The 20,707-nt window shown below is 41.7% G+C and overlaps 1 protein-coding gene across 1 annotated transcript in view; it reads right to left on the bottom strand.

Annotated features, from left to right (window-relative positions):
• The window catches only part of ADAMTS2 (ADAM metallopeptidase with thrombospondin type 1 motif, 2), a gene marked incomplete at its 5' end in the record, with an annotated part of 173,290 nt that extends 152,932 nt beyond the window's left edge, over positions 1-20,358 (bottom strand). Inside the window, one exon of the mRNA XM_009070951.1 lies at positions 19,997-20,358. Coding sequence (XP_009069199.1) covers positions 19,997-20,358 — 362 coding nt within the window. The remainder of the gene's footprint in view (positions 1-19,996) is intronic.
• Positions 20,359-20,707: the final 349 nt, after the last annotated feature.

Genomic DNA, 20,707 nt, shown 5'->3' with positions numbered 1-20,707 from the left:
GAAGGCTTTTACTTTTTCCAAAAAGTGACTTTTTCAATGAATTATCTCATATCCTGATTAGCAAACTAAAAGCATGAAATTGTTTTCCCCCTGGCTATATCCCAGATGGATCAAAGCGCTGGCCCAAGAACATACTGTACCAGTTTAGTTATTAAGAAAGACCAGGAGAAACTCAAGCATCTACTTCTCATCTCACTTGATAAGTTATTCACCCTAGAATGTAAACATGGGCTCATTATGCATTACACAGCCAGATGCTTGCCCAGATAGTTTTATACTTGTTTTCATCACTCTTGTCCTCCTTCAGCACAAACAGTATCTGCTCTGATTTTGGAGCAGAGTCCATGTCCAGTCCTAGATGACAAATCACCGAAGTTCATTCCACCACCACTTCTCTTCCCAGGTCTCACAGAGAAAGGTTTATTCCATACCTGGAAAAACCACCTCTAATGAGTCCTGGAGGGCTACAGATGATGACACAGGGATTGTGTGTGCCACAGCACAGGGTCACCCTGCAAGGAGCAGTGCATGGGGGGATGTCTGAGCACAATTCCTAACAGCTAAGCATCACTGTGAGATCTGTTTTCAGTAAATACAGAGGAATGAATCCACACCCACATCTTAAGAATGCACAGGGTCATCAATAAAAGGACTCTTCTGCTCCAAGCTATAAAGTCATAAATCAAGACAAAACAAGCTGTTGCCCTGGTTTTATTCTAATGTAGAGATATACCACTGCAGTAAGGGTTTAAGGCCATGACAAGTACTGCTGCGTAAATCATGTGAAAGATAAATCCAAATACACTCTGACAGCCAAAACAGGAGAGCAGTACTCTTGTGGGGTGATGCTGACTGGATGCCAGGTGCCCACCAAAGCTGCTCCATCACTTGCCCCCCCAGATGGACTGGGGAGATAATATACAATGAAAGGCTCTGGGTGGAGATAAGGACAGGGAGAGATCACTCACCAATTACTGTCACAGGCAAAACTCAACTTGGGGAAAATTAATTTAATTTATTAACCTATCAAATCAGAGTAGGGTAATGAGAAATAAAATCAAATCTTAAAAACACCTTCCCCCAGTCCTCTGCTCTTCCTGGGCTCAATCTCACTCCCGAATTCTCTACCTCCTTCCCCCTAGAGGCACAGGGAATGGGAGCTATGGCCAGTTCCTCACGTGTTGTCTCTGTTGCTCCTTCCTCCTTAGGGGGAGGACTCCTCACACTCTCTCCCTGCTCCAGCATGGGATCCTCCACAGGCTGCAGGTGGATCTCTGCTCCACTGGACCTCCATGGGCTGCAGGGGACAACCTGCATCACCATGGGCTTCACCACAGGCTGCAGGGGGATTTCTGCTCCAGCACCTGGAGCACCTCCTCCCCTTCCTTCTGCACAGATCTTGGGGTCTGCAGAGCTGTTGCTCCCACATATTCTCATTTCTCTCTTCCCTGACTGCAGCTGAGTAGTTCCTTCCCTTCCTTCTGAAATACATTATCCCAGAGGCACTACCACCATTGCTGAAGGCTTGGCCTTGGCATTGGCCTTGGCATTGGCCTTGGCCAGCAGCAGTTTCATCCTGGAGTCAGTGGCATTGGCTCTATCAGACATGGGGGAAGATTTTGGCAGCTGCTCACAGAAGCCACCCCTGGAGTGTCCTCTCCCCACTCTGAAAACCTTGCCTTCCTAACCTGATACAAGTATTCCTCTCTGTCTGGAAAAGCAGAGATATCCTTTAGGAAGGTGTCTGTATAAATAACACAATGAGAGAGAACTGATGACTATCTTCCAGAGAGCAATGTTAATATAGGCTTTAAGAAGAGATCAATAGGCATTTTTGTATTAGTCACATTTTTGGCAGCCTGTCCATATCTGCAAATATATATTTTAGTAGCACAAATCAGCAGCCAACCCATGCTACAGATAGAAAAAGGAAGACAGTAAAAGCACATATCATAGAATTATATTACTGCTCCCTCCTAGAGAATGTCTTACAATTATGTCTGGCCAGTCAAACTAATTCCTCCTTCCTGCTCACTGGAATATCATCCCTTCTATCTCCTCCAGGCTGAGTAGGGTTTTTCTGTTCTCTTTCCTCACTTGTTTTATTTCATAAATGTTTTGCAAATATATTGTCAGTGCGATTAGACTGCACTTAACCTGACAAGGGTTCACCATTCACTGGGTTTAAAATAAGAAGCAACAGAGCAGCAGAGAGAGATCTGGTGTACATCACTGTCCAAAGCCTGTGTGTGTTCAGGGTCAGCAACAACTCTGCGGAACACAGTACAGCTTGAGAAGCAGGTGCACCTGAGTAAAGTTGGAGAGACAGCCCAAAAAACACACACAGTGCAGAGAATCAGACACAGAACCCACACACAGACAACCCTAGGGGAAAACCTAGACTTTGAGTTAGTTGTTGAACTTGAAGCTGAGAGCAGGAATCTGTGTCCCATTGCTTGATTTGAGTTCAATGATACAGAGCTTCCTTATTCTTTTCAACCAAGCAGGAGGTATGAGGAATATCTGTCACCTTTCCCTAACTTCAACTATTTGCAAGAATCCAGTTTTGGGTAAATCTCACTCATGTCCAAAAAGGCAGCAGTACATGCAAATGTTTTATAGTTTAAAATGTCATATGTTGATGCTGACAAGTTCAAGACTTGAGAAGAGGTTGCTATGGAAACACACATTGTATTGCCTGAAACATAAGGCAACATTTTACATTAAAAATGAAAAAACCCACCAAACAACTTGGACCAGCAAATTAGTTGGTTGCCAAATTAGGTTTTGGGTCGGGAAAAATTAGTTTGTCATTTCTTCTCAGACAGAAATATTTCCATTTGAAGTAATTTCATATTGAAAGACTTTCTTTTGTAGTTCCTATACAGCAAATCCTTCTCTATATTCCCATGTGCTAGAGTCTCCATCTAATTTTCTTTTTATAAGTAATGAAACCACTTTAATGAATGGTCATGTCTTTGAAGGGTTAATTCTTTAACTCTTCTGTAACCTCATTTATCCATGTACCCATTCTGGCCAACAGAACTAATGTGGGAACAGAATTTATCAGGAATGAGCAGTTTTGCACCCTTGGATAGACAGGCAGCTCTCAGTTGCTGTGTAAGCTCTGTTTTAGAACCTGTCACTCTTGCAAGGTGATGCCTGTCCTTCTGGGGTGTCACTGAGCAATGGCATCCTTCAATGCCAATCTCTTCTGCTTCATTCCCCTGACCTTCCAACAAGCACAAGAACAATTTTGAATTCCCCAAACAACAGTTTTGCACCGCAGGCTTCATCAAAACCTGATTCTAAACCACAATTCCTACACATCCATCTCCTCAAAAGAAAAAAAAAAACTTTCCACTTAAACTTTCTAGCATAAAACATAAAGCCATATTTTTTCTTCTGGTAACTTTCTGTTAAGTATCCACTAGATTTGAAATGGAAGATTTATAAAAAGGGGAGATGGGGTTCAACTTCAGAAGCTTTATTTTTGGAAGCACAGAAGAACATCTGAGCTGCTGGGCCTGAGACTGAGTCTTTCATCCTTTCCTTTTTTGAGTATTCTAGGAAATTTCATTTTACTAGAGCATTCATTTGTTTGGGATTTTTGACTACCACGAAAGGGGAAAATCTACAATTCCACTTAATTAATCTCCAATCTGCATCTGTACCTGACAAGACCTTCATGATTTTTTGCAATTAGAAGGCCAAATGATGCTTACAAACACAGAAGATGTTGTCACAGTATCATCGTGGCATGATCAGCATTTTTGCTTGGTAACTTTAAAAAAAAACTAAACCAAATTGCAGACATTATTTCTTCATAAACACCTGAGCAGTGAAGGTGGGAAGACCTTTTTTTTTGCTGAGTTTAAGAGGGGATGTTCAGTAGGCACTAGCAAGCCTGAAGACAAACATCTGAAATGGAAATAACCTTGCAAACTGGCTTGAAAGCACAACCCTTCAGTGAATGCATCAGCAGGCAAACAGTGCCAGAAAGTTGTTTTTAGAAAATGTCTCGTTTGGGCTGTACTGTCAAAGATGCCTAAGGAGAACTGACATCCAAACACAGAGGGGCACCTAATGTCCTCAAAACTTCAGCTTACACGGTTGCAGTTAAATCCCAACACATCCAACTTGTTTAAAATGTCTGGGGTTTCCCACCCATCCTACTGTCCTAAGGAAACTCCCGTAAATGCTTGTTGTTAGTCCTGACCTCGCTGTCTCAACACTGCTCTAGGCTACTGAATTCAAGGGCCACTGCTGCCACCCAGGCAAAATGGGTCACAGAAAGGAACAAGGAACAGCATTTCTGAGTTTGAAATGCCAGATCCTTTTAACATCCATCTGGCACTGCATATAAATTTATTTATTACTGTGTTTTTAAGCTGTCTATACAGGATTGATTCTGTGGCTGGTTCCAGAGCATCCTTTGAAAATTTTCTTTTACTGCAACCCATTTTTTTAGGCAAACCTTCCAGATGCATAGTATATTACCTTTCCTCTTACCTTCTACTTATAGCATCAGTAAAAGCTGTTTCACTTTTCTTTGGAATCTAGAAACTTTGTGTTCCTAAAGAATCTTACAAGAATATTCAAGCAGAGTAAGTGCAAATTATTAGTACCTGATTTCAATGTTGTTTAAGGCATATATTGTTTTTCTGTCACACCTCACTTCCCTTTTTTTAAAATTATTATTGCCTTCATTGAAAAAGTGTCCATGAAAACTTGAAAACAGGCAGAACTAATGTAAGGATCTTTATAAATTCAGTTCACTTAAAAATCCACAGTGTATCTGTGTCAGAAGGACTGTGGCAGAGAAACATGGAAAACCTCATCTGTAAAGATACTGAGACTTTGGCTGCTGTTCACTCAACTTCACAGGGTTCATCACAACAGTATTTGGCTCTCCCCTCTTCTGTTTTCTTCACTGCTAATGGATACTTTACTATTTAATTAGTGCAGCATGATCCAAATCCCATCAAAGTCAATAAAACCCTTTTCATTTATGTTAACGGGCTTTGGACCAACCCCTGATTTAATACCAGAATCAAATGAAACACCCTTAGGAAAAGAATAGATACATCAAGCTTACACTTAAAAGTACAATCTTAAAACACTCCTAAGGTTTCTCCTCGCTTTAAGTAAATCTCATTATTGAACATCTTATAGAAACAGCTGGACAGCCCTTTTTTTGCCAGTGTGATTAAAGTGTCAGAAGGAATCTTAATGTATACAATGCTTTGCTGTGAAAAACGTTCCCACGATTAGGACAGCAGAAGGTTATACCTTCCTGAAGCTCTTCTGGGGGAGAACAGACTTGGCAATACACCTGAGTTTAAAGGATCCTGCCCCAAAGACTTATTCTTTTTCACCATAGTTGTGCCAACACAGGGGCTTTGGGCTGCTCTGAAGAAAACTTCCAACATGATTAAGCCATGAAGGCTGTTTGGCCAGACTACATCCACTCCTGAACAGGTGGCACCAGGACAAGCAGTGCCCAGCTCAGGAAATCTCTGTTCAGTATGACATGTCAGGATGACATGTAACACAGCTGAACCTCCAGAACCACTTTAATCAAGTCAGCAGAAGAGAGCACTGGCTATTTTTGTCACAGAGAGTAGAGAGAAGGTTTTCTGCTCTTAGAGTATACACTAGTCACTGCAAAGATTAATGAACCACACTGCAAGCAAAATGACACTATGTAAACAGGGATATTAAACCTTCTCCTGATACTTTTGACCCATTTTGGCAATACCAAGCAAGCCACACAAAGCCACCACATCATTTCTTACATAGCAGCATGCTTTAATTGACTGGCACATTAAACATGAAAGCTTTGTGTAAAGTTTGACCACAGAATTCACATTCAGAAATCACATCCCACCAATGCTGACTCAGCGACAGAGCCACAGAATACTTTTTTAAATTCCCAAAAGCCTAAACAAAAGAACCAAAATTGTGCTGTTGGTTTTGAAAGGAATTTTATTTCACACTAGTCCAGCCTCGCAGCACCGTAGGCTGGGAGACAACTTTCCCTGAAATCAGCTTAGGCAGAATGTTAATAGAGAATGAGGAACACTCAGGATGAGGATGAGAGGTGCTTCACTTGCTTCTAGGCTGGAGCTGTGAACCCTTCCATGGAATCAATCACAGCAGCTCTGTAGGGGACTGTCCTGCAGCACACAGGACACGTTGGAGGTGTGTACTTGTGTCTCCAGCTCTTTGCTCCCATCTGCCCAGTGCCTCTGGGCAACCCTGACTCACCTTGTACTGACACATGTGCTGGTTTGGGAGATGCAAGAAATTCCATTTGCTATCAAATGGAGTCACTGTTCCATCCCTGCCCCACGGACTAGCCATGAGGGTAAATGGGGACATGACTTCTCTCTTTATTCTCCCTCCTGGAGGTACTCATTAAAGGAAGAGTATTGACTGAACAAGGATTCTGTCGTGAATTGCCAGGAAATACAGTGTTCTGCTGCACGGGCTACTCATAAGCTATTCTCATCACCTCAGCACTCCAGTTCCAGGGCTCAGCATCTTGCCCTGCTGACAATGATCAGATGTCTCTAACTGCTCTTTCCTTTGGCCTTTTTACTGACCCATCCCTTCCTATTCCCCAAATCCCACACAGAGACAGTCATCTCACTGCTCTGAACACTACACTTCCCCGCAGGAACCACAGTGCATTTTTCCCCAGTGAAGGAAGTCTTTCCAGCTCATGAAAAGGAGAGCAGAACTGCCCACCAGCCCAGCAGCAGCCTGTGGGGAGGGAGGTAGCCTTTCAAACAATCTGTGCAGCTTTGGAATTCAAACCCGTTAACTGTGGTGGAGCGAATTCACCACCCCTTGGCAGCAGTTTCAAAGATGTCCCATTTACTCCACATTCCTCTGCAAAGGAGAGATGCTGACATGGTCCTTGGCTCTGTGAAGGTGAGGAGTGAGAACCTACAAGGCTCAATTATCACCTAGAACCAGATTCAGGGAGGACATCATCACAAGGTCAAAGCTGCCTCCACACAGACTAAAAAACACAAGTATTAGGGCTAATCTAGCCTGTACACCGTGAGATATAGAGGATTAGATTTGACCTGATAGGTCTCTGACGTCAGTGAAAAGTGGTCTTAATATAAACAAATATAAAATGGAAAGAGAAAAACCCAACAGTTTCTCACAGTAGGATAGCTAGAGTCTACTGTAGAGCTTGCAAGCAGCGATTAAATATTCCAAAATTATGTCCTTGGGTTAAAGACTTCATGGAGTTCATTCTGGACGTGCACTATAAAAGTGTTACCTAGGCACAAATATTTCTTAAGCCCACAAGTCAGAGCAAACACCTCTCTGAAACACCCCAAAGGAACACAAAATTGCCAGAAGCAGCTAAATCCTTCGAAGACCTAAGTACATCCATCACAGATGAAATTTCACATTACTAACGTCGTATTTATCCAACAGTTTTGCTAGTCCTGTCATGATTTCTACAGGCTTGCATAACAACATGAAAATGTCACAAAAATTACGTCAGAATGGCAATTCAGAGACAGGAAGCCACGAGGCCTTCAGTGAGCCTACGCTCTGTGTGAGAACAAGCAGCGCCCGCAGCTCTGTCTTTAACCCATCTGCCCACCCAAGACCAAGGACCCAGAGAACCTACAAAGACCCTGGGATTCCTAGTCTCCTCTTCCAATGCCTTTTGCCACATCCAAGTATGTAAACAAATCCTGAATATATTACTTGATGAAATCTCATGCACGGATCTTGTGTGTCCCACTGCCTCCCAAGAAGGAGTGTATCTCTTTCCAAACCATGGAAGCTGTGATCCAGCCTGTCGGAGGAGGGCATGTCACCAGAAGAGTGTGAAAACATCTAATTACATAAGGCCAGATCCTCAGCTAATGCAAAGTGACAGAGCTCCTAGAAATCCGTGGAGACACGACGAGGCAGATTAACAGAGGTTTGGCTCATTATAATTGAATGGACCCAACTTCTAATTTTTCCATCTAGTGACAGATTGTTGGAATCCTGACCACCACCAGAATCTCAGAGCGCAATGGGGAGTTGAAAGGAGATTGCATCAGGGAAAGTAAACTCCACTTTGGCTGAAAGCATATTTACGATCCAGGAGTTTCAATTAGCTGTAGCTGACTTATCACAAAAGTCTGTTGAACAGATGTGCAATTAGAGTTTTTCTCATGTTGTTCTCTCTTGTGATTTGGCGTTTTTTGTTGGGGGGGATGTATTTGGCATTTGTGGGGGGTTTTGCAAGTGATGCTAGTTTTATTGAGGTCAGAGCTAACATCTTAGGCAGAGAAAAGTTCTTCCCAGCACCACACCTCCAGCAGTGCAGAAGCAAAGAGGAGCAGCCTTAGAAAACAGGAAAATCTTTCTCCTTTCTGGTCCCATCTTCATAGAAAGAAGGAGACAGAAGAGCTGTCAGAATGAGCCTGCAAATTCAAGGCAGCTGGAATTGCCTCATCCTCCTGGCATGGACTAGAGGAGCATTTCTCCTGATCCCTCCCCCTTGCTTAATGCATCACCTCTTCTGTGGTGGGGATGTGGTGTGAGGCAGCAGGGGAAGAAGGTTTAACAGAGCTATTTCAGGTTTAGAAGCACACAGTTCTGTCCTGTTCCATCCAGCATACGGGATATAAACAGCCATGGGAAAAGCTGCACTTGAGCCTCTCGTACTCACCTCCCTCACCACTACCACTGCACCAGGGGACAGAGAACAAGGAGAGAGACAAGGTTATGATGTGGAATACTCCATGGCCTGCTTTTTGTCCTAAATTCTTTGCTAATCAACCTGCCCATACAAAGCCAAATGGAGCCAGTGAAACTAAACACATTCACTTTAGCAGCTTTGGAACAAACCCAAAGATTAGCTACTTGCCATGGAACCTCCCTAGCCTTTATGCAAAATGATGCTGGATCATGACACAAACACTAACAGAGACCTGGGGTTTTTTCTGTGTGATTTTCTGGTTAGATAAATGCAATAATTATACTATATTTTCATAGGTTCAGCATTTTTATTCCATTTTATAAGATATGTATGATTATTGTTGGCCTTAATTTGACTGCAGTGAACTAAGGACTTTATTTTTGTAGCAAATTCATTACCCTTTCCTACTGAGGAGTTTAAATTAATTCAAAACATCTTGTAAATTGTCTTGTCTTTCTTTGCTTGTATATTACTTATCCAGACCGAGTTTCATATTCTTCTTTCAGAGTAGTAAATCATCCTTTGAATAATCCCATTTTTACACTTGCTTTTATCAGCCTTAATGTGCTGTAACTTTGCAAACAAATGTAATATTGACAGACACCTCTAGCACTTATCTGGGAATTAAATATTTTGGTTTACTGAAGAATGGTGGACTTGCCATTTTTACAATGAATCTAAATCTATTAGGAAACTCTGATTTCAAGCTTGGTTATAAATCTCAAATCAATCCAAATTCATCCCTAAAACTTCTTCATCCCTAACCTCTTTAGTGGTATTGAACTGAAGTGGTGTAAAATTTCTGCTTGAGGGTTTTTTTGTTCCCAATAGGTAAAAGATTGTGACCTTAGGTAGGTTCACACTGTTCTACAGAGAGTTGTTTTGAAAAGTTTGAAAGACATGACTTTATCTAGATATTACTTGAAGTATACAAAAATTTTCAGACATTTTCAGACTTGCAAGCTTCAAAGCCTGTCAGCTTCCAGTATAACTCCTGTCACGTGAGAGAGTGTTGGCACGTGAAAGACTCTTGGCCCAGCTCAGCTGTCTTCATCATCAGGTAGTGATTTATTTCTCAAAGACTGTTTCTTAAATACATTCTGGTTTGCAGAATGCTTTCCAAACAACATCTCTCACATTCCTTCCACAGCTCCTCTGCTTGGAGAAAGAAAAAAAGGCCAAGCAATTTTAACACTCTGAAAAAATGAAGACGTATATTCTTCTGCCTATGAGTTAGATGAACATGATTTACCCAAAAACCATGATTTCAAACAAATAAAACCACTATTAAAACAGTAACCACAGCCTGTGCTGCCACCTATCCTTGGTTAATCTCTGCGTTTCCTGCAGGCTTTTTTTCCAAACTACAGGCTCTGTCCTGTGAATGGTTTTGCCCTTCAAGTGATGCAATGGCCATGGGCACAAGGCCTTGTACAAGTCTTGGGAGTCACACACTTCACTGTGAGAGAAGGTGCATCTGCTTAGGGCAGGTATTGGATGTCAGTTCTGTCTTTTGCATATGGGAGAAATATCAGACAAATTCGAGTCACAGAATCATTTAGGTTGGAAAAGACCTGGAAGATCATTAAGTCCAACCATTAACACAGCACTGCCAAGGCCACCACTAAACCATGCCCCAGATGCCATGTCTATACTTCCCTGGGCAGCCTGTTCCAATGCCTGACAGCCCTTTTGGTGAAGGATTTTTTAATCTCCAATCTAAAAATTTAGCTAGTCTTTGGAGTAAAATGGGTGATCTCCCTCTTCCCTTCTAAATTCCATAATTTTACTGTATTTGTATTGAAATGTAAATGGTTTATTCTATGCTTAGCTCTTGAAATAGTTTTACTCCCAAGAAAATCAGACTTTCTTTCCTGTTGGACTCGACATATTATTTTGACTTTCTCCATCCCATAGTGTCCAATACTCCTTATAGCATGCAAAAAAAAAAACCCCATGCGTTCAATCGCACAAGTTGAAAAAGAAATCCCTCCTACAGACCAAATTATTCAAGAGTAGCCCTGAATCTGCAGCCTCTGTCCTTCTGGGTGTGCAGTGTCCAAGTGTCTTTGGATGGGTTTGCCTAAGGGGCTCATACATGCCCAGAGCTCCACTGGACACGCTGGAAGCTGTTGCTGCAGCCCACGGGGCACAGAGGGAGGAGGAAGGTATGAAAAAGGGACTACCCACAACAAAGGGAAGCAGGCAAAACAGCAGGCTGAGAGCTACACTCAGGACTCCTGTGGAAACATGCTGTATCAGTCACAAAATTCAATCCCTCCTGCCATTTCATGGGCTGCTTCTTGTCAGTACTGTAAGTGAAGGGGTAAAAGAACAGGGGCCAGAAGAGTTGCTGGCCAGTCTGCTCATCAGCCATGCAGGTTCTTCTCCACTTGTATCCACTTCATTATTCTTACAGTGGTAGTAAGCTGGAAAACACACTAATAAAGGCTGAAAGACTCAGGGCCTACATCAAGATGTGGCTCTGTGCTATCCTAAAACCTCAGGAAGCTATTTTGATTTTATGTCTTTCAAAAACCAGTTTAAATGTTGGCCAGGCATTTCCCTCCAGTTTTATTACTTCAAAAAACTGTAGAAATCATTCATCATCATTAAAGGGCAATAACAGCAGCTACCTATAGCCAACAGACCTAGTGAAGAGAAAAAACTGCATAAATTAGCTCTACCTAGTTCCAGGTAGAAGCATATAGCCAACAGACCTAGTGAAGAGAAATAACTGCATAAATTAGCTCTATCTAGTTACAGGTAGAAGGAGCTCTTCTTATCCACAAAAATACCAATGATGTCCACTGACTCTTTCTCATTACAGGATTAGTAGGCTTCATGCTTAATTTCAGTAGAAAATAGATTGCAATCTGTCCCCTGGGGTCCACCAGGCTAGAGGTTAAACGCTGGGAAAAAGTGATCTGACCATATAATGAAATTCAAACACAGGTAGCAACCACAGGAAAAGTTAAAGGGAATGACAGTAGCAAAGAAGTTAAAGTAGCTCTATTTATAGCTCACCATGTCTTAAGAAGTGATAACATTGTACAATGCAAGTGGAAGAGTCAGAAAGTACCCAGGACACTGGACAATTTCAACCTCGGAGTTTTCCACAGATAATTAAGTGAAGAATTAATTGTATGCATTTATTTTGAAGATAAATGTCACAAGTTCAGCAATAAAGGGGCAAAATATTAAATTCAACATAAACATAAAGGGAATAAGAAAGAATATAAACATGAAGGGAACACTGAAAAACTTAAATACACTTAGGATACGAAGACCAAAAAGTAACAGCAAGTTGTACAAATGGGACTTCAGTTTTAGCTAGGAAAAGCTCTGAAAACAAACAGATCAGTAGATACAGTGCTACAAGGGACATGAAGAGAAAAAAAAAAAAGCAGATATATAAATTATTGGGCAGGGCAGGTTCTCTCTGTGGGATCAGAGAGGATAAAAGGATGCTGAGGTTACCATGATCAGCAACTGAACCTGCCCCATGAAAGGGACAGCCCATGTAACCCACACCAGGGCACAAACTATCTCCACACTACACACAAGGTATTAAGAGAAACTCATCTGTACTGTAAAATGACACCTTCAAAACAACATACTTGGGATGATTTTCACTGGCCTGGTGATTTTCAAGACTTCAAGAAAGAGAACTGGATTGTCTGCCTTTTCCTTGAGGGAAGCTCTTATTTTAAAACACTTACTTTAAACAGAAAACAGTTACTTAGAAGAAAAAGCAGAAACATTAATGCTGAGAATCACACTTACAACTCCCAATAACTCCACATCTGAGGAAAATACCAGACATTTTGAGACCTGGGAATAACTCAGAAGATCTGTAGCAGAAACTGTGATTTAGATATGAGGAAGCAACGTGCTCTTCTGCACTTGAAGAGGACACTCTTCTTTTCAATGTTACAGTTTAATAGAACAGTGCTGAAAATAGCGTGTGAAATGTGGGCCTTTCATTTGCAGACTATTAAAACTGGGAACCCGCTGTGTCAAGACTCTGCAAACAAAGATGAATTTAAAACACACACAGATAAAGGGGCTAAAGAAACCAGATGTGATGTGTTAAAGAACTTACTGAAACTTTGGAAGAAAGAAAGCAATAAAGAGGAAAAGGTGATCCAAAAAGGAGGGTGTGCACATCAGAGCTGCTCAAGGGAAGCAATGCAAGGTTGTGCAACCCCCTACAAGAGACTGAAGATCTGCTCCCTGATATTTTTTTAATCAGACCCAGTATGAGAAGTGTCCTAGTGTGCAATTAAGTAATGGCATGACCTGCTTACAAAGCAACAGTCGCCATTAACAAAAAGTACTCAGAAATAGGTCGAATTAAATACTGGTGTGATCTGCAGAGAAAAGGCTCCACACAACAGCTGCAATTCTGGTTGATCCATCAAAGTATTTTTCAACCTTCTGTAGCAAAAAGTAAGCATGTAATTAACTCAAAATTTGGGAATGCCTTGCCATTTGCAGGAGTTTTAAAGGATCAGAGAACACTCAACACCTCACCACACCACGAGGAAGCAGAGAGCTGGTAGCTAAGTAAGCTAATAGTACTTTTTGAGGGACACACCTTTGGAAGCTGAAGAGGGACACACTTCTCAAAATAGGTGTTCTGCTTACCCCAGAAAGCAATTATGACCTTCTCAAAATTAGTTCCTATATTTGGATCTTTCAAGATGGAAAGCACAAGGAGCTGTTGGACACATTTCCTTGCATGTACATAGTTTAATATTCTGGTTCGAAAATTAGTTCTTGTGTGGTCAGAGAGAATAGGACAGCTGAGATACTACTACAATGAGGACAATGCAACACAAGGTCAAACAGGACATAAGGAAATACCTATATTTTATCCAAAGGCCTATAACATACCACAAAGCCACCAGTTTTGGCTGCCTGAGGAGACTCTGTCCAGATGGTGTCCACCTGGATGATATAGGAAATTACTTACCCTGCTCTCAGATAAAATGTAGGTGAGATGATCCATGCACAGAAGATGCAAAGAAAAAAAACCAGTACTTACTGATGACAGATTCTCTCTTAAGGACAGAAGAGGATAATTTACTCCAGTCAGTGGCTGAATCATAGTGTTTACAATCTCAGTGTTTCAGAGTATAACTTTTAAAAGGGAAAGTCTGTGCAATTTACATAGCAGAAAGGGCTGTCCAACCAGGCTCATGTTGGCCAGGAAAATGAATGGTAGAAACCCAGAAAATGGGTTACAAAGCAAAGCCTCTGTCCTGTGAAAACATGTTTAACATGCTTGAGTGTTAGGCATCAAAACAGCTCCATTTCTTTCTGTCAGGCAACACAGGTCTTTTAAATCATGTGTGTGGATGTGAATGTGCAGTCAGGCTCTGATTGTGCTAGAATTTACATACATGCTTGGCTTAGATATGTAGAGACCCTAGCTGAATTCAAAAGCCCCATCAAAAAGGTGTCAGTGGTGATCCCACTCTGACCAACTGCAGAGCAAGGGCTGCTTTTTTCTGCTTTTACACTTTTTTTCTATAATGTGTCACAGGAATTATTTGCATTTCTTCTGCCATTGTATTATAGTTCTACTTGTCCAAAAAGCAAAAGACCCACAGTGACTTTTGCCATGGCACAAAAAAATCCTCAAAAAACAGATGGCAACTTTGGTTTGATTTTGGTTTAATTTAAAGAGAAAATGCTCCCAAATAAAGAGATTATATATGCCCAATTTTAATCTGCTAAAAATGGAAGCAACCTGATCATAACATAAATGGTAAGAACTTAGCACACAAAAAAGGAATTACTGGAATTACTTGTAGCAGGCATCTGTTTTAACTGTCAGGCACTCAACCTGACCAGACTTTGAAGATAATATTGTGCTACCTTGAGCTCTGCTTTTTTGCTACATCACAAACTGGTGTAATCAAAAAACCAGATAAAAAAGAAACAAAACTGAATTGTAAATCCATACGAAAGCAGGAGATGGATGTCTAAAAGGAAAAAAAAAAATAACACAGTTATATAAGCATGTTTGCCTTCTCCTGGTGTATTCATTGTGAGCAGCTCCTTCATCCTCTTATCCAGGTAAAGTACATGTTCCATCTAAGGTGAGTTAGATTCAACTTCAGCTCTGTGTCCAGTTCCAAGAAAGTACCTCTGTCAGGAAGGTATTGAAGAATATAACCCAAAGACTCACTGACTTCAAAGAGCTCAGGCTCATCCTCAAAGTGAAGAAGGACTATACTAAACCAGAATAGGTCTCACAAGGTGTTTAAATGTCTTCAGGAATGCAGAGAAGGTGGCAGGAGGGAGGGGGAAACATTCCCCCAGAAAGGAGAAAGGTGGGCATTTCATATGGGTAGCTGGAATGGCTACATGGTGAATCTAAACCTGAGCTTATACACATTTACAATTTACAGATCAGATTAGATGAATACATGCCTGTAAAATACAAACTGGGAAAAAAAAATTGATTCTCTGATTTAAACCAGTAAAGAAAATATTAATAAAAGAAATAATACACAACAAAGTCTTGAGACAACTGACAGACAGGCACTTATACTGACAGCAGCCAAAGCACCAGCCAATTCCTGAAGATTCATGACTGGTTAGTAAAGTGACTGGACTGCCCCAAACCCACCCAGGTCAGCCCAGGGCTGCAGCTGCTGTTAGCATTGGGCATGAGTTGAAAAAGCACTGCTGGCGTCCCAAGCATTTCTAGAAGAAACAGCATCTGGGCAAGCAGCCAGCCAGCAGCTTCTCTCAAACAGTTTGGGAGGGTTATTACAGCACACAGTAACGACTGAAATGTTGTAGAGCAAACCCTGCCCAGCTCTTCACAGAAGAAGAAACACTTAAGTCCATTATACTAGCAAGGTGACTGTGGCCTGGTACCCCCAGATATTTAATGGCTACAGCTCATTAAGAAAACACACAGCCACAGATGTCCTGAATAGCTTAGTTTCTATATATCTTCTCCTAATAACTTTCCATTTTAATGACAATATGGTGACATTTTTGGAGAGCTGATCTTTTAACTTTTGAAAAAGGAAGAGGATTATACTAATGAAGCAGAGCTAGGACATCACGTTGTGTTATCAAACCTGATATTCCTTCACTTGCTTCAATGGGTGCTGGATGACACTGATTGTCCATCATGAAGTTGTGATCCTCAGTCTTCCAGGATCCTGTAAGTAAGTCAGGCACTGCACTGCAGCCTAATTTAATCATGTGCTCATTATCCATTTCAGATGTGATGTTCATACTGTCTTTCTCCAGTATCTGCTTGTGCCTAAGCACATGTTCTAGCTCACAAATTACAAATTTTTACAAGGAGAATGGGAGAGAACTCCATTTCAGATGTGATGTTCATACTGTGTTTCTCCAGTATCTGCTTGTGTCTAAGCACACGTTCTAGCTCACGAATTACAAATTTTTACAAGGAGAATGAGAGAGAATTTACATCTCTGAATTTCCACAACCAAATACTGACAACCCATAAACCTGAAGAAGACATTTTTGACACATCTGCCTCAAGCACTGCAGAAGACCTTATCAAAAATCAGAAATCCACATGCATAGAGTTCTACTACAACAGCAGATTCATCTGCTGGGGTTAAGAAAGGGAGTTCCCATAGTACACGCAATTATCAGGAAGGATTCGCATAATCCTAACTTTTTATTGGGTTATGGCATTTTTCACAGCCTTCAACCACTTCTCCTTCACAACCCTTGGAGAGGACAGCCAGCTCCCTCATCCTCCAGCTGTATTCACGAGGGTCTGGCCAAGGACCAAGAACATACTCAAAGCACAATACCTTCCACAACAGCCTGCAGGCTATGGACAGCTGACCATGCTGCTTCTGCCCACTCAGTTGAGAATCAGTTTGAATGCTATGAGGCCAACCAAGATGATACCAAGTTGTCCAGAGAGGTTTTTATCTTAAGTGGGAAAGCTTTCACAAAACTTTTTTTTTAATACGGTAAAACTCACAGACATAATTCAGAGAGCTGTTAAAAAAAGCTACTGATTAGCTTCAACCTTCCAATGATCTGTAAAGAATCATTTCAGCTCTGAAAACACACCTAGATTTCATACTTCAGAAGTTCTCTTCATCTGTCTCAGATTTGACTTTTAGGTTAGTAAAACTAATTTTGTCATGGACTTCTGATACACAGTTTGGGTACTCACAGGTTCCTGTATCTCCTCAGTCAGGGCAGCAGATAATTCTGCATATGCATTCACTGTACCACTTCAGTTTTTATAATTATTGCAGATTTAAAACCTTCATCACTGCTAGTACAGTTAAAAAATCTCTTCACAGATCTACTGTTCTTGTGTAACTGCCTTCCAACAACTTCTCATTTGGTAATACCAATTCCACCAGCCAGACTCTTCTCAGACAATTATTGGAAAATAAGACACAGTTGGCAGTAAAGTGCAAACCAAAGGGGATGCTCAGAGGAAATAACATCAGAAGTTGGCAAGGTGGCAGATGCATTTGCTGACTTAAACCAGATTCAGTCAACTAAAGTTTGCAATGTAAAGCTCAAACTAGGAAACTTCAATTCCAGTATTATTTCAGCCCTGATGTCTGATGCAAAAGCTGGAAGACCACCAGAAGCATAAACAGATGTCAAACCACCTTCAAAAGCAAGTGCTTCAAGAAAATACTAGGAATTAAATGAAGCAAGTTTGTAACAAACAACTCCAACACGTGTCAGTTGACAACTCAGTTGTCAGAGAGCTCCACCATCCCCATCTCCAGAGTAACCTGGAAAAGGAGATGGAAATACTTGGGATATGTCAGGAACACTGCATATTGTCAGGCAACTGAAAAAAAAAATCCATGATACCAAGGAATTTCTCCACTGGAGTAAACTAGGTGTGAAGTAAAAAATGGACATAGAAAACCAGCTGAGAATAACTTTGTCCATGCCTTAGTTCACATCCAAAATGCCAATAAACCAAAGCAAAGCATACAGCCCAGTGGTCTCTAAGAATGTCTTGCTGGTGATACATTACTCCAAAGTCTCTTCCATACTCTTTGCAAACACAAGAAATACAAATGGAAAGGGAGAGACAGTTGCACGCAGTATTAACTTTCAGTGGGTTACTTGCTCATTATTGCTGTCCATGGAGCAGTGGCTTTTGGTATCATTTCTTGGAGTTTGTGTAATTCTATTGATAATCTGTTTTACGCTCTCACCCCACAAGAAAGAAAGAAACTGAGATGGAGGGAATGGGTAGAGATGGAACATAGTACCCAAGGGACTGGAGTTCAATTTGTTGTTCCACAACAGATTTACTGCACAATCTCAGGGAAATCATTATGGCCAGATGCTTAAAGGTATTGAGGTAATGCTTCCTGCAGGAAGGCTTCAGTGACCTGCACAAAAAAATACATGTCTCTGCCCTGCAACATTAACCATGTACACACACACTGGAAGAAGCAGTAATTCATTTCCAAATGTATTAGCAGAACCACAGAAGTTTTAGGGTCATGCAAGAACCAGTGTGACACCCAGGTTAGAATGCAGCAGCTCCTGTGCCAGACCAATTCTCTTGCTCCTTCTAATGAAAACAAGAATGTTAGAAAAGGCAGGCACATGGGTTGAGCATACAGGTTGAAAACTACCACTCTTTTGGAAGCTTTCTGGATTCCAGCCATTTATGAGTGCCATTGGATTGAGGCCTGGCTTCATTCCTTTGCCTTTGAAAAGTTACTTACCAATGTGAAATGAGCAGCATTTTATAAACCCTTTGTCACTTTCACATGCAACATGAGTCCTTGGACCGTTAGAATCTTATCCAGACTTTGGCTTTAACTCCTGTACTATTTTATCGTGACCCTCTTTTTTAAATATAAAGAATCCATGCTCAGGCAAACACAGGAAGGAAGAAGGAACAAGCTCCCCCACCACCCTTACAGTCAACACCTATGCAGAGGAGAAGGGCACAAGGTAAGCAGAAGCCATCAACGGGATCTTCCTCCACCTTTCAGCACAGATGGACAGGGAAGAAGAGCTTTGGCTCCGCCCCAGTTCTAAAAGTAAAGAGCAAGTAAATTTTGCATGACACAAATGAACTGTGCTAGGTATGGGGAGAGCACAGAACTTCTGCTCCCACAGCAGAGGCAGGACTGCAGGCTCACACTCTGCTCTCTGAACAGCTCTTCTTGCACAGTGCTGGTGCTCCTCTTGCCCTCAGCCAGCTGTCCACATCAAACAACTGCAACATTAAAACCTGCTTCTCCAAACAGGAATGCACATGGCTAGAAGAAACCGCAGGGAAGGAAAGACTAAGGAGAAAAGTATTTGATTCCCTTCCATTCTCAGATAGCCAACATACTATCTCCACACGTCATCTTCTTGGCACAGCACATGAACAACTTCCTATGACTAAATAAATAGAAATACAACTGACTCCTACTGGCTCTTTATGCATTACAATTAAGCAATCTCAAAATTACAAACTCTAAAGGCTACAGCAAGGAAATATTGGTTGGATAAACTGTTCATTATAAAAAAAACATAGCCCTTTTCTCACTAAACAAATTGCTGTGCAGTAATTACTGCTGAAATGACAGTATAACAGTTTAGGATGTCAGGGACAAACAGTGATAATTTGACTGCTGAACATGCACTCCAGAACAGAAAGCTGCAGCAAGTTTTAAAGCACACAGCCTTGCAAAATGTATCACATGGAGCTGTTTTGCTTATAAAACTCAAACTCTTCTGCAACTTTCCATCAATCACTTGAATAGGCAATGAAACTTACCAAGTAAAAGATCCATGAAAACAGACTCTGAATAAATTAAAATTTTCCAGGGCAAAAAACTTATTTTACCTATCAAATTTGTTTCCAGGGCAGTCTAGCCCGTTATTTGGGATTAACTCTTCTAACACTTCCCCTTGCAGACTGGAAGTGAGAAGTGGAAGAGGATGCTGAGAACTCCCCACTTCATCCTCTGTTTCAGAGCATCAGCCACCTCAAGTAACTTTACCACAAATCAACATAAATCCTGGTTTCAGCTGCTCTGTTCCAGAGTAGCTACCTCAGAGCATGTGCTCAAACTTCTAGTGCCACTGCCTGTAAAGCAGCGCCTGGTGCAGCACAGCTATTCCCACACAAGGGAACATTAGTTAATTTGCATTCACAGTTACCATATGAGGTGTGAGTTTCTGACAGTCCACACATTTTATATTTAAAGACTGTAGGAAATTAATATCATTATCTTCGATACAATAACAAAAGTAACTTACCAGCCCATCACAATTGCTGATAGCCACTGAGGCATTTGGCAAATCAGTGATATCCCCAACATAGAGGCAATTCCCATAGAGAGGTTCAATGTGAGTCTCCTCAGAGTCCTCCTGCCACTCAACTGTTGCTCCAGGGGCCACCAGCCTGGAGTTTGGCCGCAACCTGAAGTGAAACTCTCTTCCAAAAACAGTGACATTGTAAAATATTTGCTCGTTTGCTGCTTCATGTTGCAAGTCCTCCACAGCTCTCCTGAAACGTGCTTTTGGTGGTCCAGACACCAAGTGGGATAGGAACCTGCCCTCTGAATCGGTGCTGGTGGGGATGACGAGGCTGTACTCCTCTATATTCCTCAGAACGGAATCTTTACAGGGAGAAAGCAAGAGAGGACAGAGATACTAGAACTAAACACATCCTGATGCCGCGGGATTTTTTTCCATTATTCATTAGCACAGCAGACACTTACATAAGACAGACGGACACGGCACTCCGTGCAGGCACAGAGTTCACCTGCATGAAGTGTGCAGAGTTCATTCAAACTTGCCTTTTGCTGCCCAAAACACCAGACGGCAGCGTGAGCCTCCCCAGCCCGGCGGGACCCTGCGCTCCTGCCCCGCGGGGGGACCGCACTGCCCTCAGTGCCCCTCGGTCACCGCTTACCCCGGGGACATCGGGGCCACCCGGGCGAACGGCGCTGGACAGAGGGAGCCGAT

This window comes from Acanthisitta chloris, unplaced genomic scaffold (genome assembly GCF_000695815.1).
Source record: "Acanthisitta chloris isolate BGI_N310 unplaced genomic scaffold, ASM69581v1 scaffold1470, whole genome shotgun sequence".
NCBI classification, from domain to species: Eukaryota; Metazoa; Chordata; class Aves; order Passeriformes; family Acanthisittidae; genus Acanthisitta; species Acanthisitta chloris.
This window is presented reverse-complemented; position numbering and strand designations above follow the sequence as displayed.